The sequence below is a fragment of the Chionomys nivalis genome, chromosome 18, assembly GCF_950005125.1.
Source record: "Chionomys nivalis chromosome 18, mChiNiv1.1, whole genome shotgun sequence".
In the NCBI taxonomy this organism is placed as follows: Eukaryota; Metazoa; Chordata; class Mammalia; order Rodentia; family Cricetidae; genus Chionomys; species Chionomys nivalis.
This window is the reverse complement of record NC_080103.1, coordinates 46,412,971-46,439,843: the sequence shown is the minus strand read 5'-3', so window position 1 is coordinate 46,439,843 and position 26,873 is coordinate 46,412,971. Positions and strand designations below refer to the sequence as shown.

Here is a 26,873-nt window from a genome sequence, read left to right as displayed (position 1 = left end):
GTAAGCCACAGCCTTGTGGCGATACACAGATTACTAGAAATGGGTTAAGTTAAGAAATAAAAGTTAGCCAATAAGAAGCTAGAGCTAATGGGCCAAGCAGTGATTTAATTAATACAGTCACTGTGTGATTATTTCGGGCCTAAGTGGCTGGGAACCAACAAGCGGCCTTCACTCCAACATAATTCCAGATGTAACTCATTGGTTGAATGCTTGCCTAGAATGCATGAGGCCCTCAGCATAGCCAAAGGGAAAAAAAAATCAACAAAGAGTAAGATAGTCCAAAATTGTTTAAACTACGTTCTGCATACATACCTTGAGAGGTTATTTGGAAGCAAAACTCAGGTTCCTTAATAAAAAAAAAAAAAAAAGGTTTGGAGACAGATGGTTTGGTAGCACTTACTGCTCTCATAGGTGGTCGTGATTTATTCTCAGCCCCCACGTGATGGCTCACAGCTGCCTGTAACTCCGGTTCCTCCAGTTCCAGGGAATCGGATGCCCTCTTCAATTTCTATGAGCCTTGGGCACACACACGGCGCACATACAAGCATAAAAGCAGACAAAGCAACTTGTAGGCATAAAAGAAATTAATTATGAGAAAAGCAACGTCTAATATATCTAATATAAAGTGTGCTGCTAAATATAATCTAGTTTAAGTTACGCTGTTAAATATTTCTATGTACACCCAGCACTTTGTAGACACCAACTCTTAATTGTGGTAGATAGGACCAAACGAAGCTGCATGGGTAGATCCGAGGGCAGGGCTAGGAAAGGGGGGGGCACCTAGAGAAAGGGAATGACACGCAGAAGGCTGTTATCAAAGGAGAAGGCAATAGATGAGGAACAAGATAAGAAAGGGGGCCAGGATTTATCCCTACTGCATGTACTGGCTTTTGGGATCCTATTCTCTTTGGATGGATACCTTGCTCAGTCTAGATATAGTAGTGAGGGTCTTGGACCTTCCACAAGACAATGTGCCTTACCCTCTCTGAGGATTAGAGGAGGGTGGGGTGGGAGGGTGTGTGGAGGAAATGAGAGGAGGGGAAAAAGTGGGAACTTGGATTGGTATTTTTTATTTTTTTATTTATTTTTTTTATTTTCTTTAAAACCTTAACCTAATAGATTTTTAAAAAAGATTTATTTACCTATTCTGTATTCAGTGTTCATGTATCCCTGCAGGCCAGAAGAGGGCACCAAATCTCATTACAGATGGTTATGAGTGCTTGTGGTTGCCGGGAATTGAACTCAGGACCTTTGGAAGGGCAGGCAAAGCTTTTAACTACTGAACCATCCCTCCAGCCTGATTTTTTTTTTCAATCTAATAAACTAAAAAGAAAAAAAAAAGAAAAGGGGGTCAGGAAAGTTGAGAAAAAGAGAGGGGTCTTAGGCTGCTACTTCCTTCCCCCTAAAAAAAAAAATAGTGAAAATGGAAGCCCCAGAATGTGCTAAAATGAGAATGAATGAAAAAGGGAGTCAAACCCTGAACAAAAGGCTACAGGAAGGGAGTGGTGATCTGTTGCACTGGCTGTCCCCCTGTCCTGCTGTCCTGCCCCCCCCCATCAGTGCTCAAGGTCCCTCTCTACCCTACAGAAGCACTGTAGTTGCTTTGTGTGCTCAGTTATGTGTGTGTTAGCAGGGGGGATTCTCCCCAGGACTGTCTCTGGGAACCAAGGAATTTCTCAGTGGCAACCAGAGGAAGCCAGGGCCCCGGGGACCACTGGGAATCAGAGATGAGAGGAAGATTCCTAAGGAGACAGCAACAGCCTCTGACTACTGCCGCTGTAGAGCATGCTCGCTCTGATCTTCATTCTAGAAATTTCCTTATGATACCTAATGAACTAGTCCCCTGGAGAACCCCAGTTCATCATGGGATGATGGAGGAGGAGGTACATGCAGGGAGGAGGCTCTTTACACACCCACTGCCGCCCTTCCAGGCAGACAAAATTTGCCCCGTGTAGGAGTCTAGATAGCACTGCATCTCCAGCCTACATCAATCCACTGAAGGCCGGTGAGCGCTAATGTGACCCGCTCCCCCTCACCAGAGGACCAGACAGCTGCTATTCTGTAACTTTCTTTTGAGGTCTTCTCACTGAATCCCTTCCCTTGTTTATTTATTTCTGTTGTTTTGAAACAGGCTGGCCTTAAATTCACCATGTGGAGGAGGGTAGCCTCCAATTTGTGATCTTTTGGCCTACCTCCTAAGTGCTGGGATTACAGGACTCTCTTTGGTGCTGGGGATGGAATCCAGGGCTTTGGGCATGCATGTGACATGCGTATGACAGCCTTAGCCCCCTGTTATTTTTCCATAAGAGAAACAATAACTGCCCCCCAACCTAGGCTTCAAGGGGATCTTGGAAAGAAATTTGGAGACAGTACCAAAAACAAGCTAGGATCAAGTGGGACAGGTTGCTTGACTCTAATTTTTTTTTTCCTGACAGGGTTTCTCTGTGTAACTGTGGCTGTCCTGGAACTCACTCTGTAGACCAGGCTGGCCTCGAACTCACAGAGATCTGTCTGCCTCTGCCTCCTGAGTGCTAGGATTAAACATATGTGCCACCATACATACATTTCTTCTTTCTTTCTTTCTTTCTTTCTTTCTTTCTTTCTTTCTTTCTTTCTTTCTTTCTTTCCTTCCTTCCTTCCTTCCTTTCCTTCTTTTTTTTCTTTTTTTTTTTAAACTCTAATTTTTTTTAAACCCACTCAGAAAATGTTTCTGATGTATAAGTTTTCTTGGTGGTCCTTGCGCTGTTGTATGAGGTGGGTGTGCGCATGCGCCCTCTTCTACTTTTTGCCTAGGGGGAAGCTCCAGTTTGGCGTCGTCCGGAGAGTCGGAACTAACAGTTTAATCCTGGGTGGGTGGTCTTTCTGTTTCCTTTGGGCAAAACTGTGGGTGTCAGAGGTGCTGCCAGTTTGCACACTTCCTGACTGACAGAACACCCTGTCAGGCCCGGGGTGGCAGTGTCAGTGGGCGGAGCAACCAAGTTTCACTTCCTTGCTAGTCAGAGCCTCAGCCACAGCAGGCTCCTGTCTCACTGAGGAGCAGTTTGTGTCCAGCCCTGGAGCCCTCCTTTCTCAACAGCACCTGGCAGGGAGGCGGCCATCAGAAGCAAAGGAACGAATGGGCAGAGCGGAACTTCTAGGAAGGAACATGAGTATCCAGGATCCCTCAGAGCTGTGGGGTCGATCAGATGGAGGAGCAGACCTGCTGCAGGACTTGGGGTAAGAGTGCTTTTTCAAGGAGTGTAACTTGCCACTCCGTATCAATGTTCCCTTCAATCAGTGAGTAGCTTCTGTATGTCTCTTCCCTCTGCCACCCCAATCTTCTACCTCGCCATTCTATTGATTTGTGGGAGCTTTCTGGGGGTGGGGGATGATTCATTGTAAAAGTATAAGCTATTTTTGTTTTTTTAAGTGAAAACAGTTAGATTCAGAACCTGAGACAAAAATCAGTGGTTGGGCACCCTGTAACAGTTGGGGCAGAAGTGGGGTGTGTGAGTGGAAACTCCTGCTTTCTTTGATAGTGTGTTGGTTTATCGCTACCTTGGGGCTGAAGAGTTCTGAACGCTGCCTCTTGGCAACGAAGTGGGTCACAGAAAGGCCACACTGTTGCGAATAAAAGGTGTTGGTTTTTTTTTATTATTCCTGAAGAAAAAGAAGGAGGAAGTTTGTGCAGCAATCTGGTCTTTATGGTTCTTTCTTCTGACATGGCCCTTGGGAGCCCTTTGTAGACTATTTGCAGTCTCTGGAAAGGCAACACACCCTCTTAGCCAGCCACAGTCCAAGAACTAGGTAGCGACAGCTCGGATTCAGAGAGGTCGAGAAGGGTTAGGCTAGGTGGGACCATGAGAGCGCATCAGAAGGGAGCCTGACGGCACTGTGCATGGGGACTTTTAGTCAAGATGAAAAGACTACTCAGAGAGGAAAGGAGGCTTCCTTGGGGACCGAGCCTTGCACCCAAACACTGTGCTTCCCAAGAGAGGAGATGCTGGACTTGCTGTCTATAAGTAGTTGGAATCGCTCATTGCCCCGTGACATAAGAAAGACCTACTGTGTCATCGCCTGGTGACATAAGACCTACTGTCATCTTGCAAAGGATGAAAGTGAGGCCCCAAAGGGTTAAACCCTGTCCTTATGGGTCACATCAGTGAAGTAAAGCTGACAGCACCTGCTAGAGGCCCCCTCCTCCTCTAAAGATAGGTGGAAATTTCTGTTTACACTGAAGAGATTGTATCGTTTGGGATTGTTCTACTGTAAAATTTTTCACGGCCCTCAGCAGGTAAAGGTGTTTGTGGCTCAGCCTGACCCTCTGAGCTCTTTCCCTGAAACCATGGCTGTCGTAGAAGGAAAGAACTGACTCCACGGAATTGTCCTCTGACCTCCACGTGAGTGATGTGGCAGGCAGGTACCCACATACACACACACCATGTACACCTCTAGTAATAATGAATTAATACAAATTCTAAAAATAGGTCTCAATAATTCTTTAGATTTTAAGCTAAGGTCTTGGCAAACCAGACTTGACAGCTAGGATTTTCAATAAAAGAAACTCCTCAAGAGGCCATCCGAGTCCCAGAATTTCTTTGTGACTCTCTTTGACTCTAAAATAGAAGAGGTAAGGGCTCTTCTGAGAGCATCCAAATCAGGGTTAGAGGCAAGCAGGGCAGCTGCCACCTTTCTGCCTAGCTCCAGAGGCTTTGTTGCTATGTTTTCAGGCCCCTTGGTCCACTGAAGTATGACACCCCAAAGGAGAAGTCAGCCCCAGAAAATATTCGACTCTGTCTCTTTAATTAAATCCTGAAAGCAGGATCTATGCTTCAGAGCGCTGAGCACACAGAGGACACGAATGAACCTGTGTGTCTGTGCCCTGTGCTGACGCAGATCCTGGGGCAGAATGAAGCCACTGCAGGTGACCCACAGGCTTCTCTCCCTAAAGAACAGACACCTGACCCCAAGTCCTGAAGGCCTGAAACCAGTGGTGTGTGTGTGTCCAGACTTCTCAACATCAGAAGACCTGGATATTTTCTCGACTGTCAGAGTTTGGCTTCAAGAACAACACAAACTCCGGTTTGTAGAAACTGTTCTACAGCATGGGACTCAACCTTCTCTGTGCACAAGACAGGCAAAAGGTCTTTTATTTGGTTACTTTTTTCATTCTTTCCTTTATGACCGGCACGATTCAAAGTAACTGAGGACGACTTGAATTTCTTAGTCTTCCTGACTCCGCCTTTCAAGGGCTGGGATCACAGGTGTATGGCGCCACACCCCATTGTATTCAGGGCTTCCAGTATTTGAGGCGAGCGCTCTACCAGCTGAATTATTTCCTCAGCCTCTGTTTTGTTTCAATTCTTGGTGCCCAGGCCATGCATGGTGCGCGCGCGCACACACACACACACACACATCAATCTGTCTCTTGGGTGGATGGACATCTGTTTCCTTCCCCTACTCGTATCTAAAGCAGGACTGGAATTGAGAATCAATGTATACAGAGTATATTCTCTGAAGTATTAAGTACAGTTTTAGCTTTTATTTTAGTTCTGTTAGGTGTGTCCCTAAATTTCGATATCACTAGTAAGTTCTCGCGTTCTGTTTGTGAGTTTGGGACCTTGTGCCTAATAACTTCATGGACGTGCATTTTGCATATAAATTCACCCATTTCAACTTTAAGGGTGCGGCTGGCACTATTAGCATCTTTTCGCCTCCCTTGAAAACCAGGAAAGGACATAGTTCATTTCAAATAATCAATGGTCCTGCCTGTGTGGGGAACAAAAAAAGCCTTGATTTCTAGAATTCCTTTACTTCCAGACACTGGCCTGTTTGAGCTGTTTTGCTCTACTAAGGAATAAGCGAGACTGCTGGTGATTTAACCTCCGTCCTGCAAAACTGAATATCTAAACGCCAGCAGAAGCCACTCTTGGCCCCCTGGCACCCCAGTGACAAGCTTTTCATAGGAGATAACCAGAGGAATCCTGGCAAGGACCTGCTGCCTATGACTGGATTCTAAATATAAATGAAACTCAGTCTTTGAACCTTTAATCTACTTTGGTGATGTATGATCTGTACCAAGCCAGAATAATCCAGTTTTTTCGAAGCTCCATTTAAAAAAAAAAAAAAAAAAGATTTTATTTTTGTCATGGATAGATAAAAAATGTCTAGATTTAGTGACTTCAATTTTTAAAATTATTTTAACGAACTTTTTCAGTTATTAGATGTTTCTTTTCGTTGTTGTTTTGTTTTCTGTAGTGCCAGGGATGAAACCAGGGACCTTGTGTGTTTTATATAAAGAGAGAATTCAGTGGAGGCGTACACCCACAGGAAGGGGCGGGGACTAATCTTGGTTCTATGGAGAGATAATTCAGTGGAGGCGTACACCCACAGGAAGGGGCGAGGACTATTCTTGGTTCTCTAGTTCCCATTTTTCTTCAGGCTCTTGAATATGTCATTACTGTGAATTAGACCCAGAACTGCAGCAAGTCCATCCCTGGCCCTCCCGGAACACATAGGAACACTGACTGTATAGTCTCTAAAGGAGACTTGGATCCCAACAAGCCACTCAGCTCCGTCAGAGTGCCAGTCCAAAAGCACTTATTTTCCTCTTCAGTCCATTAGTGAGCCCCAAAGGCGAGGGGAAACAAAGCCCTGTTTGTTCCAGAGGTGTAGGAACAGGGCAGGCCGAGGCAGGAAGGGAGGCAACGAAAGCTGGGCTCTGTGGGACCAGCCAGGTCCCTTCCTAGGTGGGGATGGGTCAGGCGCTGGGAGGCTCAGCATGCTGACCACCCAGCCACAGCTTCCCACACCCAGCACCTCAGCAAGGACCACAGGACCCCCAGGGCAGGAGGTGGTGTTGGGTGGGTGGGCCTTGTGTCCAGTTTGTAAAATATTATCTGAAAAGGGATTATAACCCAGCCACAGACACTCCTACCGAGAGCATGGACAGGGGAGCAGGCAGAGCACACTTCAGGTCTACCAGGACCTCCAGGCACAGGGAGAATGGTGGGGGTCCTGTGGGTCTTTTCGGATTCAAAGACAGGCCCAAGGAAAAGCTCCAGATGAGTCTCGGAGGAGCTTTTAATGGACAATAAGGCAGATCCGGCTATCAAGGGAAGGTGATGCAGGAAGGACAGCCGTTGGCATGGCAACTTCTGCTGACATCGATGAGAGCGTCTGCAGGGGTCAAGATGGATGTAGATTATGCTTCCCTATGAACCCTGCCTGGAAATTCACAAATAAAACTGTCCTCCTCATCGATCCTACTGCCGTGTTCTAAGAGTCCCTGGAATTTGAGCTAACAGCTGCCAGGGATGCCCCGTCCCCTCTCCTTACTGAGGCCATCGTCACTATTCCCTACCTCAGGCAAATTACACAGGCATTAAGACTGAGACCCGGGTCGGGCGGTGGTGGCGCACGCCTTTAATCCCAGCACTTGGGAGGCAGAGGCAGGCGGATCTCTGTGAGTTCGAGACCAGCCTGGTCTACAGAGCTAGTTCCAGGATAGGCTCCAAAACCACAGAGAAACCCTGTCTCGAAAACCCAAAAAAAAAAAAAAAAAGACTGAGACCCGGGAGTTGGTTGATTCCAGTTTGAAGCTGATGCAGTCGTCATTTCCAGAGAAACATAAAGCAAAGATCTGATTCAAAAAAAAAAACAAAACAAAACAAAACAAAACCAGCTGAGTTCTCCTCAAGGGCTGACATTTTCATGAGGATGAATCTGTTCAGGAGACCTAAACAGTGCAAAGCTGAGATCATAGGTTATGATCTAACTTTTAGCTTCTGACTAGATGGCCCACTATTCATAGAAACACAGGGAGGGAGAATTTTGTTTTAAATGAGAGTTCACCTGTCCTTAAAAATATTTGCAAAGTGGGGAGCACGCACGGGCACTCCCAGCATTTGGGATGCTGAGGCAGGCGGAAGGCTGGTGAGTTTGAGGCCTGCCTGAGCTAGATGGGGAGGCCCTGTCTTTCAAAAAGGAAGGGAGGAAGGAAAACAGAACCTTTGTTGTTTCTCACATGTAAGAGAAAGCCAGAGGTTGTCAGAAAACAAAACAACAACAAAAAAGTCAGCTTTTTAGTAAAGGTACAGGTGACAAATGATTTTGGCTTCATGACTTCACCACAGCTGCTCATACACGTTACTGTGACACTGGACACACATAAGAGAACACACACACATGGCGTGAGAGTGCACACACTACACCAGACAGACACAAGAGAACACTCACACACAGTGTGATAGGGCTCCAACCAAACACTAGCTGTGGATAATGGCATGTGGATTTTATTCTCTCTCTCTCTCTCTCTCTCTCTCTCTCTCTCTCTCTCTCTCTCTCTCTCTCACACACACACACACACACACACACACACACACACACACACACTTTTCCCTAACCATTTCAAACTGTCCAACCATCCTTAGCTCTCAGTCCATACAAACCAAACGGTTGGCGGAACTGGCCCTTGGCTGGCAGTTTGCTGGCCCAGGAAATGCACAATGGATAAATGCCATGAATTCGCATTACAAGGCAGTCACTTTGTGAACTCCGACTCTGGCCTCCCCCAAACACACTTACTCCAACTTTACATGTAAGGAGTCTCGGGACCTGAGCGGTCCAACTGGCTAAAGCTCCTGGGTGTTTGGGTTCAATGCAAACGCTTATTTTGCAAAACAGGTTCCCTCCCTGTTGGGACAATCATTAGTCATGATCACCTACTACGCACCCACTCTGTGACCTTCCTGACATTCACAGTGCTGTATTAGGCAATGTGAGGCATTCCTTTTGGAGATATAGTTGGTGACTTTCAAAGCCAAGTGAACTGACCAGGTGGCAGACATAAGCAGTGGGGGCTGATGGCCTCCCCGCTATGCATTTCTGCTTTGTTGAGCCTCCCAATTAAACAATCATGGTGACCTGTCAGTCTTGCAAGCTTACCATGCACAACGGGGTCTTATGGCCTTTGCCTGTAGGAGCATTTAATTCACATCCTGCTGGTGTTACCCATGCGAGAAAGTGAGGAACCTACTTCTTGCCATATGCCCAGGTTTACAAAACCCACATTCTTGACCACAGAAACAACTTCCTAATTTTCCTCCAACTTCTCTTTTCATTAAAATGGTACACTTTTTGGTGCACACGTGAGCTGAAGGAAAAAAAGAAAGTTCTATAGCTTCTAGAAACCAGCACGACTCACTGTTACCATAAAAGCTGTCGATCTTTCGCTACTTCTCAACAGATAGGCTGTATGGACCGGCCAGCATCCCAGTGAGCCAGAACCTTATTCGATTCTGTGTATGTTCAGTTTTCTGGGGCTAGAAAAGAAAACAAAAACAAAAAACAGGCTAAGAACGTTATCAGGTCAGGAAGTGTCAACAGAGATGTGACCCCCGGAAGAGTGATGGGGCTTGTTTTTCTATGGGCTATTCTGAAATCTTGAATTCTAAAAGTAGAAGGCCGCTCCCCTGTGGCTGTTTGATGTTGTGTAATCAGAGAACTGTCTGGGATGTTTTGGTGCTGGCGAGTTTCCTCTTAAGTTGTGTTTGTCTTTTCCTCCGCGGGTGATTCTCTCTTCCACTTACACATTTGGGAAGCTGCCTCACAGGTCCCTCTCATTGGGAGGGGCTGCTTGGCTGCGTTCTTTGCTCGTCCACCCATTCATAAATCCAGCTATGGAATGAGGACATTGTGCAAGGCTGGGAGGATCTGGAAGGAAAGCGTGGACTGTGCAGAAGCAAAATGTATCCTGTGCACAGCAAGACCATGCAACAGTTTGGGCTGAGGGCCTTATGCTGCCTGGGGAAACACTCTGTCTCTGGAAGAACACATGCAGGGGGGAAGGTGGCCCTGGATGATGTTTGTCAGCTGAATAAGAAAACATAGCACTTTATAGGGGTGGGGTGGGTGCAGGTGGGGGTGGGGGTCATGAGTAAAGAGATAGGCTGGCAAGATTGGGGTACTAAGACATCCCAGGCCCCTCCTGGAGATAGCATTCAGTCTGGCTAGCTCTAGCCATGCAGCCGCCTGGCTGCTGTGGTATTTCATTTCCAGAACCAGGCCCATAAGGGTTTTGTTGTTGTTGTTTTTATTAAGCTATACATTTTTGTCTGATCCCTTCTCTTCCTCCCCTCTCCCCTTCTACTCTCTGCCATGATCCCCCCATACTTCCATTTTACTCAGGAGATCTTGTCTTTTTCTCCTTTCTAGATTCATGTCTCTTAGGGTCCTCTTTATTGTCTAGGTTCTCTGAGGTTGTGGACTGTAGACTGGTTTTTCTTTGCTTTATGTCTAAAAGCCACTTATGAGTGAGTACATATTATATTTGTCTTTGGTTTTTAAACCCTTGCTTGATTCCTGGCTCAGATAGTAACCTTTTCACACTCTGGCTCATGCTCGCTGCTCCTTGCCTGGAGCTGAACTTAGTCTTGGCACCGCCCCTTGCCCTCCTCCAGATGCTCTGTGGCACACTCCCAACCCCACCCAGCCCAAGCTACCCAACTAGTATCTGACCATGTTATCTGAATTCTAAAAGATTTGCACCTTTAAAATGCATACGTGTAGCCATTTAACTTATATTGACATTAGGATGACATGAAAGAATGTATTTTGGAGACACTTATGAGATTATATAGGCCTGACATATCATGGTTGAAGGAACTCCAAAGAGAGGGCTTCCTCTCAGACCCCACATTAGGTACAAACCACACCCAAACACCTGTTTCACAGAGAGATCCTTTATTGAGTGGGGAGGAAAAGTTAAATCGGGTGCTTTCTGACTCAGGCAGAAAAACAGCAGCAAATGGCCTTGCAGGTGTCATTCTAAAGAGGAGAAAAAGGGGAGGTCTGTGTTAGAAAGGGCTAAGATGTGGTGGTGAAGGAGATAGAGATGAGGGAGAAAGGAAGGGGTAGGGGTACTTGTCCCTCTGGATAGAGAGGAGACAGATGTGGAACACGCACTTGGCGGTTTTTAAAGGTAAAGGGGGAAACCCTGTGTTAGGATGTGGTGCTAATTTTATTTAGACGTGTTAATTAGTGAACCAGCAGCCTCAGGAGAAGAAAGTATCTTGGTGGCTAGCTTTAGGGATGTAATCTAATATTTTCTTTAGCAAGGTGGAGGGGATGGGGAAAAGGGCAAAGCCTGCCAGAGCCATGCTCCAGTGGGCTAGTGTCCCTTCTGTGATACGTCAAGGTCACTTAACAGCTGCTCATCAAAAACTATATAAAAGACAGAGCAAAAAGTTAAAAATGTCTTCTCCCTAAAGAATAGGTACTATTGCGCCAGAGAGATGGCCCTGTACGTAGAGGCATTTGCCACCAAACCTGACAATCTGAATTCGATCCCTGAGACCCAGGTGGTGGAAGGAAGACCCAATTCCAACAGGCTGTCCTCTAGCATCCACATATATCCCATGGCATGCCCATAAACACACATGCACTCACACACACACACGCACGCATATACACCTCTCTCTCATGCACACATACACATGCACACACACACATACCTCTTTCTCATACACACATGCACACACACATATCTCTCATACACACACATGCACACGCACACACATCTCTCTCACACACACATACACACCTCTCTCATACACACACACACATACACACCTCTCATACACACACACACATCTCTCACACATACACCTGCATGCACACACATGCACACAAAATAATGGGTATTTTTAAATGGAAGCATTCTTTGAACTATTTCTCAGTCTTCTGTGTGCTTGAAGGCATTTGTAATAAAAAGTTAAAAATATATTGATCTGTTAATTACTAAAAATTGGGAAATAAGTCAGGAAATGGTGCATGTTTTTAATCTCAGCACTCAGGAGGCGGAAGCAGGTAGGTCTCTGTGAGTTTGAGGCCAGCCTGGTCTACAGAGCTAGTTCCAGAACAGCCAGGGCTGTTATATAGAGAAACCCTGTCTCAAAAAATCAAAAAAAAAAAAAAGCCGGGTGGTGGTGGCGCACGTCTCTAATCCCAGCACTCGGGAGGCAGAGGCAGGCGGATCTCTGTGAGTTTGAGGCCAGCCTGGTGTACAAAGGGAGTTCCAGGACAGGCTCCAAAGCTACAGAGAAACCCTGTCTCGAAAAACCAAAAAAAAATAAATAAATAAATAAAATAAATAAATAAAATTAATTGGCAAATAAAGACATTAGTCATTTCTACCCAAACAGCATGTCTACCTAAAATGACATTGTTCAAAAATCTTCCCTGTCTTATAAATATATTTTTCTGTGAACACACACGCCACATACACAGTTTGAATTGTATTCATGATTTTGCTCTGGCTTTTTGGTAGGATATCCATTATCTTGGTCTTTGTCAAAGCAAGTGCTGGATCTCATCTTGGGGTGGAATCTTGTTAAATTTAGGATACTGGGGTTAGTCTGGATTCCGGAGGGTCTGAGATAGATCTGATTAGCAGATGATATGGACTCTTTGGATGCTTGTAGAAAAATGGAATTAATTGCATGATCATCACGTTGTGTTTTTGAGGAGGACGATGAGGTAGCTAGGCGTGAGTGGCCATGGTTCAGGAGTCTAGGACTCCTTAGGCAGTTCACAGATTGCTGAATGGGAGACAAACTGCTGACCCGAATAAGGGATGTGGGCGGGAGCCAGGCACACCATGGAACACTGTAAGTGACTCACACCAGAAAGCAGAACTCTACTACTTTTGAATTCTTTTGTTTTGTTTTATCTTTGTGTATCCCCACCCCCCACGGCGTGAATTTTTTTTTTAATGTAATAAAAGAAGTTGTGAAAACCTTGAGACTCACAAACACCTTCTAATTCCTTCTTTGTGTGCTGAGGGCCGCATATTCCTAAAGCTACCTAGGTTCATATCACTGCTTCTATTGTCCGAACTCACACCTGTGCCTTTCACGTTTTGGGGGTGACATTTGAGCCTTTGCAGGTGTCAGTGCTATGGTGTTCGGGAGTCAGGCCAGCAATTTCACCCCTCCTTTTGGAAGGGAGCCCCTCGGGAGCAGGACTATAGGTCATTCGTTTTACCTTTTCCTGGGAGCCTACCTTTTGTCAAAGAATAGATGCGTGAGTGCTTGTCGACCTGAAGCCAAAACTAGAACTCAAGGCTGTTGACTTTAGCCTGGTGACGTCACACCCTAATAACTCAGTCCCCTTCCATCCAAGGCTTGTTACTGGTGAACTAAACCAACACCAGTTGGAACCATGTAGTAGACATCAGCTGAAACAAGGATCTCCCTGTCCATAATTTTTACATTCTTTGGGGTTTAGGGCTCTTTCCTGTACCCACAGGGGTAGGTTGCCACTCTAAGAATAGTCCTAAGACAGCTAACCCCGAACCAGCACTTTCTGAACGATACAAGAGCGAGCAGAGAAAGTGCCCAATCCACTTGATTTCCCTCAGGGGCAGAACCTCTGAGGGATGCTTGGATTTGGCATCCTTGACCAGTCAGCACAGGCAGTTTCAAGTTCCTCCCCACAGAAGGCTTTTCCCAGAGCAAGCTAAGCATTTCCTTTCTCACACCCTTTGGGGACTGATGCTCTCACACTGTGCAGGCTGGCCTGGGGGCTGGACACAAGAAATGCATGGGGAGTTTCTAGCCTAGTCTCCAGTTAGTGGCTATGCCCTTCAGCCACCCCCAGTAGCTAATACCTCCTCTGGGCCTGGGAATCTGTCTCAGGGGCTGCACTGTGAGCTTCTCTTTGTGTGACTGCTGTATTCTCTGCCTCTGTTGTCTAGATGGCTGGGTCACTATCTCTGTGTGTTCTCTTGTTGGGAGCTGTGAACCCCCAGATCCTGAATTTCTTGTAAACAACTTGTTTTCCCCTGATCTGAGTGCCTACAGCTGCTCTGAGCACGAGACCCTCAGGAGTTCCTGATGGCAGGGGAGTGGTTTCTGGTGCGTTTGGCTGGGGCCTGGCTATCAGTTAAGGATCCCTATAGAAGCTGCCCCTGGATACAATAAAGGGAACATTCTTGGGGCATTCTGGCATCAAGGATGACCTGTCTCTGTGTGTGTGTCTTTGTGTGTTTCAATCTCCAGCCCCTTCCCTGGTTCACGAACGGTATGGTGACGCATAGAACGCGCTGCATTCTCTAAGTCATACTGCTCCCAACTCCACAGAACACATATACTTCTGCCTGGCTGGGTGAGCTGTGGGATCCAGTGTTCTCTATCTACTTCTCTATCCTTCCCTTCCTCTTTCCTCCTCTTCCTTTCTTCAATCTCTTCTTTGATTCTACTTGGAATTAGGTCCTGATGAGAGAACTCTTGCCCACCCTAACCCTCCTCTTTTTCATTCATTCTTTCCCTCGTTTTTTTGAGATTTGGGTTAACTATGTAACCTAGCCTGGCCTTGAACTCCTAATCCTGCTGTCTTACTCCCTTGCCTACTGGGATTCCTAGCCTGCACACCAGGTCCTGCCACATCTCTGTCCCTTTGGTTCCTGCATCTCTGAGTCACCGCATCTCTTCTTCCATCTGTCTGTGTGCTTTCATGTCCCAGAACATCCAGCTTCATTCCTCAGATTCCAATAACAGGTTGATCCTGTGGCTTCAGTTGCTTGGTATTTGCGTGCTGTGCCTCTGCTGTCACCCCTGTCTGTTTCCTAGAGCCTGGAACAACTGGCCTCACTATTTAGCTCTGCTAGTCGGGCATATAAATGGGACATTTAGAGCAATGACATGGAAAGTCCCAGCCATGCTGATTCCATCACCAAAAACTCCCTGCTGGAAAGACCATGGGGAGACACAGCCTCCCCCAGACAATGTGCTGCGCCTACCTGAGCTGTTTTTGAACTTCCTCAATCCTGTGTATAGATTCTGATTGCCTCCCTCTACTTGAGAAGTTTAGTTCAACCCTGTGGGTGTGTGCCTTCATACACTTCTATAAACAAGACCATATTGTCTTGGATATAGCCTGACTGTAATACCAACTGCAGCACTGAGAACTCTTGAGCTAAACAAGAGATGTTTTCATCCTACACTGACAATCTCTGATGACACAGAGAGAGGCCAAGAGCTTTGCCTTTCCCACAGTTAAAGCATCCAGCTCTGACTCTATGTCCAAATGAACACAAATGAAACCAATGCTCAAGCAATCCATTTGGAACAACTCAGATCAGATCAACCCAAGAGAAGACACTTGGACCAGGGAAGGCCAGTGAGGTCATTTCATGTTTTGGCACCGCTGTGTTCACAAGGAATGTGAAGCCAACCCGTAGATTCAACCACAGATCTATGCCGTGACTTTAGGGAAGGAGAGTGGCACAACATTGCATGTTGCGACGTTTGGGGAGTGTCACTGTCATTCAAAAATGAAAGCAGTTTGAAACAGAAGGAAAAAAAGAAAGAAACTGTTGAGTTCTTGTGCTAGCTGTTCAACTGCAGAGCCTTTTCTCTCCTTTCCTACAACCAGGGGTTTCTATTCCTGCTTTAGGTTCAAATGCATGACCCTTTATTACTCTAGACAGAATCCAAGTTCCAGGTCACTGCTCTTTACCAGGAAGGGGGATTTAATTAAATATATGAACAATCTGAGCCAGGCAGTGGTGGTGCATGCCTTTAATCCCAGCACTTGGGAGGCAGAGGAAGGAAAATCTCTGTGAGTTCAAGGCCAACCTGGAGAGCTAATCCCAGGATTCCAGGACAGGCTCCAAAGCTACAGAGAAACCCTGTCTCAAAACACCAAATATATATATGTATGTGTATATATATGCAATCTGTAGTAGTGGAGCCTTACCTAACATGTGCAAAATTCTGGGTTTAACCCCCAGTACTGCCAGGAAGGAGGGGGGAGGGAGGAAAAGGGACAATAAACACCCTCAATGAATATGCAAACCGGCAGCTTTTCTTGCATTATTTTGCATGACTCCCAACATGGACCCAGTGCTTCAGCTAGGCATTCTCCTGTCCCTGTATGTCATACATAAGTTGACCCCAATGTCTTTGCTTGTGTACATTCCTCCTGAGATGTCCTTTCTCTCACTACCTAACAGATCAAATATCCATTCTTAAGCCCAGATCACGATCAGCTTCCTTCATGAAGTTTCCCTGGATCTTTCCTGCCTCCCGCAAGATCTAGTACCACGCAGCACTAAGACGTCAGCCATGAGGGATTTCTGGATGTGCTAGTCTGAAGACCCTTCTCCTGTAGTACTTGGCCTCGCTCTTTTCTCCTGATGTCAAACATCAAACTCAAGTCATTAGGGATCCTGAAATGAATGAAAGGTCTCAGGATCAAGGGTCTTTCATATTTATGTTTCTCAAATTCCTAGCGGGGGTAACTATTGTTTAAGCCACAACAGGTCAGGGGCCTGGGGGACAGGAATATATATTTCTAGCAAGATGTCAGGTGCTGAAGAGGTGGCTAGCCCATATTTTGAGTAGCAAGGCTTTGCATTGATTTCCAGTGGCAACGTCATTAGTGGTCTGGTAGTGAATTTAGTGGTTGATATAAATATTTGTTCAAAATAAGTATTAAAAATATAGAAGTAAATAGAATGTAAAAGGATAATTTTTTTCTTGTAACATTTCATTTTTGAATTGCTTTGTTTTTTTTTTGTTGTTGTTGTTGTTTGTGTGTTTGTTTTGAGAGGGCTTTGTTGCGTAGCTCTGGCTATCCTACAACTCACAGAGCTCCACCTGGCGTGGGTGTTCTCTTAACATATATACACAGGTGTGTATGTGCGTGTGTGTGCATGAGTATTTGTGTGTATGTGAGCATGCAATGATACATACCATGTGTTATTTCAAAAGTTTTCAAGTCTGTTCTTCAAAGGACAGAGCATAAATGAGACATAAACTTAGACCAGGAAACTAAAATACTAAAATCCGAAGGACACAGTTCCTTAGTGTTTGCAGCATGCTGGAGCAGCGTCCCCAAAGGGTCTAGCCTGAAAAGATGAAGGCAGCAGGGCTGAATTGGAAGCGAGCTTACTGGATCCAGCCTGCCTGTGTTCTCTGTGGTTGAATTTATTTCCTGCACCTCACTGAGAGGCAGTATGAAAACTATTTAGTGGGTGGGTATTTCCTAATTTGCTGCTGCAGCAGGGAAGAGATAACACCACTGTTTCCTCCGAGGTCAACTGCTAGTTTTGATATTTTTACAAACCCTGGCCAAACGCGCTGTTCAAGTCTGATCGTCTACGCTCTGTTAATGCCATGGACCTTGAGACGCAACTGTGCTCTCGTGTAGGGATAAAAGGTGACTTATATCACATTACTTCTAAAACACAGTTAGCAGTAGTAATGTCTTGACCTTGTTTCTCTACAGAAAGTAGACCAAAAGATTTGAAGTAGGAAAATAAGCGTTATTCTAACTGCATAGCCAATACTACCAGTGGCTAGAATGTCTGGCATATTAGTGGTATATAATTTAGTAAAGTTTGCAGCTTGTTCTTTTTTGCAAAAGTTAGGGAATTGGGAAAATGTATACTAGAAGGTAACATCTCAATACATGAAAATAAGGTTTCCTCTCTGGATATTGTGACTCTTGATATCGTCATCTTGACACGTGGCAACCTGAAGTTCCTGCTGGCGGAGGACCACGTGGTTCCTAAGCTAAAGCATTTGGAGCAGCTGGAGCCAATGAAGAAGGGATTCCAGCGAAAGCATGGCCTCTTCTCCCAGCATTGCTCGCTCTGTTCCCCATGTGCTTGGGTCTAAGATGTATGGATGCTCTCATTAGCTCATGTCTTCTCTTAGCATTGCCCGCTAGTCACCTGGTTCCTTACTGCACTTCATTCTAAAAGTATCAGTCTTACAAAGGTGCAGGGAGAAATGACAGTGGGGAGCTTTTTTTCCCCAGCAGGCTCTATGTGAGCTCCCTCATGCAATTCCAAAGAGCCTGGAGCTCACTCAGGCCACCTTGTGCATGCCCCCACAGCAGAACAGACAAACATGTGCCGCTCTGTTTGGCACATCAGAACTTAACTTTTAGATAGAATGCAAAACTTAAAAGGTCCTTAGAGGGGATGAGGGCTCTGGGTAGCAAAGTAAACAAGAGCCTGTGATAAAAAGGGAAGGTAAAGATGATGGATGGACAGACAGAGAAGGGATACATCCCGGGTGCTTTCACCTTGTGTAATTCCACCTATGAGAGGGTTCTGCTGAAGAAAGGGCCACTAGCAACTGCAGGGTCAGGAAACGGGCGAGTGCGAGACACCGGGAGCAACTTCCTTCCAGTCTCATGGTTACTCTTCACTGCCCAGGCTGACGCTTCATGCACAGCCATATCAGCACGGATGCCCATGCTGTTGGCAAAAAGATGCCTTCAGATGCCTCCTTAACACCGTATATCTCATCAGACCGGTATTATCTGAAGGACTGGCCATCTCTGCCTTACCGTCACCCGCACCCCGGGACTAGAGGTCCCTGCAGTTGGCAGCTACCACTCGTACCGCTTGTACCTAGCTTTCTATTAACTGAAGTAAATGGAAATGATACAAATTAGGATAAGGAAAGGTCACCACAGCGGAGGAGAATTCACTAGGTGTAGCTGAGTGACTCTCGCCGCTTCGTGACAGTGACTAACCTACTGAGTACTGGCATATCTCACTGGTGTGAACATGAGCAGTTCTCACCGCTGGCCTATGATATACAGCTGTTATTGCTCTGAATTTGTATGTAACGGAGCTGAGGTTCAGGCAGGTGAAACAAATTGCCTAAAGTCTTGCTTTGAGAGAAAGGCGTCTCCTGGATTGGGACCCACACAACATGGCACCAGGGTCGCTACCCCAGTTACCACACTGCTCTGCCACAATGATGTACTTAAAGACTAAGTGAAGGCCCTGTCACTAGGATAAAGGTCCAAGGTGCAGGGCCGTGGCCTAGAGTCTTCTTTATCCTTGTAGAATTAGGCATCTGTGATTGAAGCCAGAATTAAATGCTAGCTAAATTCATGCATGGGCACATGAGACACAGGTCTGTGATAAACTGTCTCCTGGAGAAAGAAACAGGGAAACTGAGACTCAAGGATAAGAAAAGGGCTTTTGTTAACTGTCTTCTTTTCACCACATATATGCATTACCTTTTCTAAACCACAAAGATCAATCGAAAACACAGGCACATGAAAAGATCAATTTAAATCTTCTTGGGACTTTCCCAACTCCTCAGATATTCGTCAACTTGAAACAGTGTTTGACTTAACAGGCCAATGCTCACTATGAACATCAGGGTTCTTTGTGCCCAGCCTCACTTTCCCTGTGAACATGGACTGTAGGGCAGTTTGGTTTTCTCCCCATAAAGCTGTCCTGCACTTGGGAAAGAGTGACAGAGGACAGAAGAAAGAGAAACTGGTCAATGCTCTTGCAATTGTTTTGTTTTTACTTCTTTTTCTTTTTTCCATTGTCATGCTTGTGTGTATGTACACATGCTTGCATGTGTGTGGACACGTGTATGTTACAGAGGAGTGATGTGAATGTGAAGGGTTAGTTGATGTTGGGAATTCTCCATCGCTCTTCCACCTTACCCACTGAGGCGACGTCTCTCAATCAAACTCAGAGCTTGTGGGTAGGACTAGTCTTGGGAGCAAACTTGCTCTGGAGATGCCCTTTCTCTGTCTTCCCAGGATGTAATTACAGGCACACTGGTCCATCTCCCCGGCCTCTGCTATGGCTGCTTTAGCTTGGGCTCTTTAAACACTATTAGTTTACTGGGCCGCCTCACAAACTGGGTGGGTTTGGCAAAGAATAATCCTCTCTCTCACAGCTTTGAGGGCTAGAAGTTCAAAACCGAGGCATCTCTGAGGTCAGGTCCTTCAGAAGGCTGTAAGGAAGACCCAGTTTGGGGTCTCCCACTCTCTGGCTGCCATCTTGGTCACACAGCATTCTCCTACATGGAAATCTCTCCTCAGCTTTCCCGTTTTACAGGATTCCAACCACACTAGATTGAGCCCACCAGACTCGCCTCCTTTTCACTTCTCTCTAAGGTCGCATTCTTAAGAACTGGAGGTTAGGATGATGTGGGAACTGTCAGAACATAATCAGCCTATATTACGCGACTATGGACCTCTTCTTTCCCTCAAACTCATCCAGGGGCTTCCTTGTCCTCATGCTGGGATTGAGAGGTTGGCCTCTGACATCCTTAAGATGGAAAATATTGATAGTTAATCTTTGAGAGGAAACTCCAGAGAAGGATCGCCCATGGCTCATCCTGAAGGAAAGTGCTCTTCTGTTTTTTTGTAGGTGGTATCATGGCAACCTCACACGCCATGCAGCTGAGGCGCTTCTCCTCTCCAATGGACGTGATGGTAGCTACCTACTAAGGGACAGCAATGAGCAGACCGGACTCTATTCTCTCTCCGTGAGGTAGGTGCTTTAGGACTTGGTAGATTTTGGTCCCATCCATTGATTGTTTGCTTTACAGCACTCAGACTGCCAGACAGTAAACACTCCCTGATTCCTGCTGAGTCACCAGATTAAAGGATTTCAAACTGGGAATAGTAAGACTGTGAAGAAATCTTCTCAGAACTGGAGAAATGGATCGATGGTTGAGAGCATTGGGCTCTTGGAAAGGACCCAAGCTCAGTTCCTGGCATCCATGCCAGGCAGTTCACAATAGTCTGTAACTCAAGCTTCAAGAAGATCTCATAAATCTACATGGGCACTTGCACTTACAGGACACACACAGACACACACACATAGGCACATACACATCTTTCTTGTTCCATTCACTAGCAGGAAAAATGTGTCAAAACCAAAAGAGACTTTGGAAATTATTTAATCTTAACCTGTCACTGGACATATGATGACCTAAAACCCAAAGTGGTGGTATCTGGCTTGACTCAATCAGCAATGAAAACAACATTGTCATCTGAGTTCCTGGACTCAGATCCTTTTTGCTATTCCTTTCTTGCCTGAGAAAGCCAGAATGGTTTGTAACCCTGAGTTTTCATAGTCACAGACTCCAGTAGACAATGTACAACTTTACATTTTTTTCAAAGTTTCCCCCCCGTGGTTGCACCTCTGAGTTGCACCTGGCTTGTAGACTTCAGCCCCTCCCTGGCACCCTGGCTTCTAGGGGCAAGCAGTGAGTTTCTTTGGGTTCTTGTCACTTTGGCTGGACATGCGCACAAAGGCTCTATAAGTTTTCCACTAATGATGGCCACGATACGACTGTGGTAGCACCTCCACAAATCCAGGAGCGCTTGGAGGATGCCGTGCAGTCCCTTCTCAGTGCATTCCCTCAAGCCAGTATGGTCCTCCGTAGTCCTCCGCGTCCCCCTTCCTGTGGAACTGAGGCTGTACCCCTGTTGCTGCTTGCATCTCCTTTCCATCTAAGTGAAGCAATTTTGATTTATTTGGTTTGAGATTTTGCTTTTAATCCCCTCCTCTCTCTCTCTCTCTCTCTCTCTCTCTCTCTCTCTCTCTCCGTCTCCCTCTGTTCCTCCCTTCTTTCTGATTGGGAGCAAACTGAAAACTGGATAAGAAAATAAGAAAGGGGGGCTGGAGAGATGGCTCAGCGGTTAAGAGCACTGACTGCTCTTCCAGAGGTCCTGAGTTCAATTCCCAGCAACCACATGGTCGCTCACAACCATCTAAGATGATATCTGATGCCCTCTTCTGGCCTGCAGGCAGACAAACAAAACAAAATATTGTATACATAATAAAAAAATAAATATTAAAAAAAAAAAGAAAGTATTTCTCAGACTGGGGGAGGCAGCTTAGTTGGTAAAGTGCATTCCTTGAAAGCACAAGGAACTGAGTGTAGGTCCCAAAACCGAAAAGAAAGGAATGGAGGGAGGGAATCAGGAAATCAGCTATGGTAGTGTATATTATCGATCCTGTTGCCATGGAAACAGATACTGCTTACTGGATAGCCAGCTTAGTCTACTTCGTGAGTTCAAGGCCAGAGGTGACTGGTGTCTGGGACAAAAAACAAGGCTGGCCTCTGGCTTCCACATTCACATACAAGAGACATGCACATGAGCTTGCAAATACAAGCATGCCTGTATACAGGTGAACATTCATGCATGCACACATACAAACAAACCCAAAAATTATTCCCTAAACATGACAAATTACCAGAAAATGTAACAGCTTCCAACAACACAAACTGATCATACCACTCTCTCTGCATGTGTTCAAGTCCAGGCCTAGCATGGGTGGGTTCTTTATTTAAATTCTACCAGCCTGAAATAAGGCTGCCAGCTGCAGCTGGGGTTCCTCTCTGGAACTCAGCATCTCACCATTAACTTCCTCCTTGCCTTTTTATGCTTTGCTTTCATTTCCCTGCTGTGGTGTCGCTAGGGCCCTGTTCTCCTAGCTGCCTTTCAAGGACCAGCGTGGACCGACAGATGCCACTTCAGGTCATGCTATGTGGCCTGCGTGATATACTCAGCATGGATGTGTGCTGCCTTCCTGGCAGCCCGAGCTCATCTCTCTGATGTCCACTTCTGGGGACAGAGAGGGTTCTCTTTCGCGGAGCTCGTGTGAAGAGGTCAGGCCCACACAGGGAATCTTCCTATTTTAAGATGAACCAATTTAAAGACTTAACGATCCATGAAATCTCTTCACCACTCCATCTAGATTAGTTTTTACCTGGATAATTGAAACAGGGATATACACTCCATGGGATTAGGCTTGGGGCATCTATGAATGCTCCCTGCCAAGCATTCCATTCCCTAGCAGTGAGTCTACATGCCTCTTTGAAGGGGAGAGGGAGAGATAGGTAGAGAGTGAGGGAGAATCCAGGCAATGGAAAGGGAGGTATTTCTACTAATATTTTGATGTTGCCCTAGCAAGTTTTATTTATACATTCTCTAAGTAACAGGACTAGGGGCTAAGGTAATAGCTCATTCAGTAGTAGTTAAGTCTATGCAAGAAAAAATAAGAATAGCTTGAGTTTGACTCCCAGCACCCACATAAAAACTGAGCATGTTAGTACGTAATCCCAGAACTAGGGAGGAAGACACAGAAGTATTCCTGGGGCTCACTGGCCATAGCCAGCCTTGCTGAATCCATGAATTCCAGGTTCAGTGAGAAACCTTATCTCAAAAATTCCAGGTAGAAGACTCTTGAGAAATGACCCCCCAAAGTTAACCCCAGGCTTCCACAGATGTGCACACATGTGCTTATGTACACATGAGAACACATGTACATCATCACAAAGAGAAAATAAAGAATGGGAATGCAAAATCTACCAGTCCAAGATGGAATCCTGTTTTAGTGGGGAAAAGTTCTTGCTTTCTCTTCTTGACAGTGAAGGCGAGAATACGACAGAGAGACCACTTGTTAGGGTGCCGTAGCGCACGGTTCTCCCAAATATCTCAAATAAACACATAGATTGGATAATAAACATATAATTATTGGATAACAGATATAATTAATGTTTTATATGTGTGGCTCATCTAATCATAAGCTGTTTATAAATAGATTGCATGTATTTCATCTTTCTGAAAAATTAAAATATAAGCCATTGGTTTTCATTACAAATACTTGGTAACACTTAGGGGGGAAAAGCTGCCAGCAGAGGTGACAGACTCCATAGGCCAGTTGTTGAAAGGTATGATTATTTTTTATTCATCTGTTTGTTCGTTCCCTTGATGATAGATATTTGAAAGCATGCATTCTGTATCAGCCATCTTAATTCAGAGATCGTGTTGATAAGTGTACAGACTCAGAGCACCCATAAGCCCCAAATCTTGTTACAGAAGAGAATGCAGGAATAACATCAAAGAAGGAGGCTAAGTGTTTGGGTGATGGAGAAGTAACACGGCACTCAATGTGAGCCAGAATTACTGTGTGATTCTCAGTGAGAAGGCGGAATTTACTGGAAAACTCAATGGGTAGCGAGGGTTTCTACCAGCAGAGACCAAGGGGAAGGTGAAAGGGACATTGGATGTAAGGATCAGAGGTAGAAATAACTCCTAGAAGAGCAACAGGCCCATATGGACAGGGTCCTGAAGCTGGCCACTGACAGAGCATCTACTGACAGCTCCTTAGAACCTAAATTCGGAAGGAGGGCCTACTTTCCACCTGTCGAGTCTTTGTCTGGGGGTTTGAGCAAACCTTACAGTAGATTCTGATGCATTCCAAAGTTGGGGTGTGGATGATACAGCGAGGGTGGGGCTAGGAAGACAAAATGGGGACCAATAAAGTGAGGGGGGGAGAAAGTTTATGTAATACTTTTTATTTCAAAAATGATGTCAAAAATGACAGCCTTAGAAATGTGACATTTTATTCAGTAGACAGTCTCAGAGGCAAGGGAGGAGAAGACAAGGGACGTATAACTCACTGACAGAAGTGGACGTCTGACTGACTCCCGGACAAGGGAGTGCCAAGGACAACACGTCATTTCTGTCACCTCTGTCTTCCTGAATTTATGCTTTATGGACATTAGTGTTCAAGAACCCTTGTGGTCAGTCCAAGAGGAGATGGGAGACCATCTCTACCCTTCTGGGGGAGTGAAAAGCTAAGAGTATTCTCTGCCAGAAGAAATGAAGGACAGCCTTAAATCTCTTAGTGATTCAGATGGCTTTGTGTTCTACATTTTCAAAGGCTGGTGGTGATGCTCACTGTTTGCCTTCAAAAAGATGCATTATTTGTTAAATAACATTAAGCACTTTTGTTTTCTTTCAGAGGCAAAGACTCTGTCAAACACTTTCACGTCGAATACACTGGGTACTCGTTTAAATTTGGCTTTAATGAATATTCAACTTTAAAGGATTTTGTCAAGCATTTTGCAAACCAGCCTTTGATCGGAAGTGAGACAGGTAAGCCATCTCTGTCCAGTTGTTGCTATAAACAAATACCTGGGGTGTGCGATTTCTTAAGAAGGGCATTATAGTGCATATCTCTGCGTGAGAATTTGCTCGGAATCCAGTGACTCCTGCTGGGGCTAAGAACATTGCACAATGAGAGACAGGGGCTGTGTACATCAAAGACCAACCCCTCACCACAGCCCAAGGTTACCTAGAACTTTTGATCCTTCTGCATCAGCCTCACAAGTGCTAGAATTATATACACATCCTGCCACACCAGGCTCAAGTCAGCATCGATAACAAACCCTTCCTTGGTACAGTCCATTAGCCCATTAATCTGTTAACAATATAATAGATTGATATTTCAAGGTTGGGATTAAGCCCAAATCACCTCTTAAAGTTTGATCTTGTCCTCCTGTTTAAATATAATGAAAATTAAACCTAGCATTAGTTTTAAAGGAAACAAGTTGTCTTCAAGCCATAGTGTAAACTGTAGACTTTACCTCTAAAATACTCTTCCAGGAAGAAGAAGAATCACTGAAGTAGATTTCAACAAATTTCACACTTGTTACTCTTGAATCTTATGCCTGTGATAGGAAATTGCCATGTTTAGAAACAACGTTCATGTTGTTGTGTCATGTGGAACATTAAAAAATATGTATATGAAGGGGGCTAGAGGGATGGCTCAGCAGTTAAGAGCGCTTCTTTCCTTGTGGAGGACCTGGGTTGGTTTCAGGATCCCACACCAGACAGCTCACTACTGTTGGTCACCTCAGTTCCAGGGGTCCCACCCTCTTCTAGCCTTGTGGACATGCGTGTGCATGGGGTCCTTATACACACAAACAAGTGCACATACATACACATAAGTTCAAATAAATATCATTTTTAAGTGTAAATATTAGGATTTCAGCATCCTCTTTAGGCGAAAACAAGGTACATTCTCCAAAAGTATACATCTTCTGAAAATGCATTAATAGATTGTTCATGGGATATTAAAAGCTCACAGAGGCAGGAAGATCTTTGTGAGTTTGAGGTCAGTCTGGTTCACATAGTTAGTTTCAGGTCAGTTAGGGCCATATAGTGAGACTTTATCTGGGCACGATTTCCTTAGAATGTGCTATTTTATAATACATACAGTAAAGAAAGCACAGCCAAGAAGGATTTTTCTCCTTATCAATTTAGGCATGGACGCTGATGGGAAACTGGGTTTGTGACCTGAAGCTGATATGTATAGAAACATTTTTTTGGATGTAGATGAGACCCAAAGAGCTTAATTTGAAGCGCTTTCAAAAATAAATGTTACACGCAATGCCCACAGCGACCGAGTGCTCAATACTGAAAACGTTGATTAGAAAGATGCACAATAAAGGCCCGTATCTTCTACCTTGGCTCCTTACAAAGTTTTAGGACTGAACTTTCGTATAACTTGGAAGGATTCAAAATTTCCCATTTCGGTATTTAGACAAACTGGAAAATTAAATATATATATATATATATATATATATACCATTTTGTCAGCCAGCATTCCATTGGTGTAACAATATTAATCCCTGAACTAAATGGGCATGCGAGTAGGAAAGGTTTATTTTGTCCGATGGCATCAGAGGTTTTAGTCCATGATGCCTTACCCCATTGCCATCATGATGGAACACACAGAATTGAGAGCCGCTTGCTCATGACCAGAAAGCAAGTGGCTGAGTCCCACCTTCATATCCCCTTCAAGGGCACACCGCCAACGACCTAACTTTCTCATGCCGGTTCCGCCTTCTCAGAAGGCGCGGGAGGGCGGGGGGGGGGGGGGGGGGGGGGGGGCGGGGACGACGACACGGACACACCTTTAGCACATGGGCCTTTGAAGAACACCTGGGCCTTTGAAGGACATTTTCTATCCACACTCAAGCACACATGTTGGTGCTTGAATTATGTAATGTGTTTATCTATAAAGAAAGTAAGTAAAAGGTCGCCTCTGAATTTATGGTTTAGAATTCCAGCTTTATTTACTCTAAATGATGATTTAAAAAAAAAACTCAGTTTATCAACAGTGAGAAACCTGCCAGAGCCTGTAGCCTGAAAAACTTAGTAACACAGCCGATTGCCATACATTTGCACATACCAGTTTTCTCAGAAAACTCCCGAGTGGTCTTTCTGCCCATCAGTGTGGAGGAAGGAGCTGT

At 45.2% G+C, this 26,873-nt stretch overlaps 1 protein-coding gene across 1 annotated transcript in view; it reads left to right on the top strand.

Annotated features, from left to right (window-relative positions):
• The first annotated feature begins 3,017 nt into the window (after positions 1-3,017).
• Positions 3,018-26,873, top strand: part of Dapp1 (dual adaptor of phosphotyrosine and 3-phosphoinositides 1) — a 50,857-nt gene continuing 27,001 nt past the window's right edge. The window contains exons 1-3 of the mRNA XM_057793477.1: positions 3,018-3,216; positions 20,183-20,305; positions 24,578-24,711. Of these exons, the coding sequence (XP_057649460.1) occupies positions 3,116-3,216; positions 20,183-20,305; positions 24,578-24,711 (358 nt within the window). The 5' untranslated portion in view covers positions 3,018-3,115. The remainder of the gene's footprint in view (positions 3,217-20,182; positions 20,306-24,577; positions 24,712-26,873) is intronic.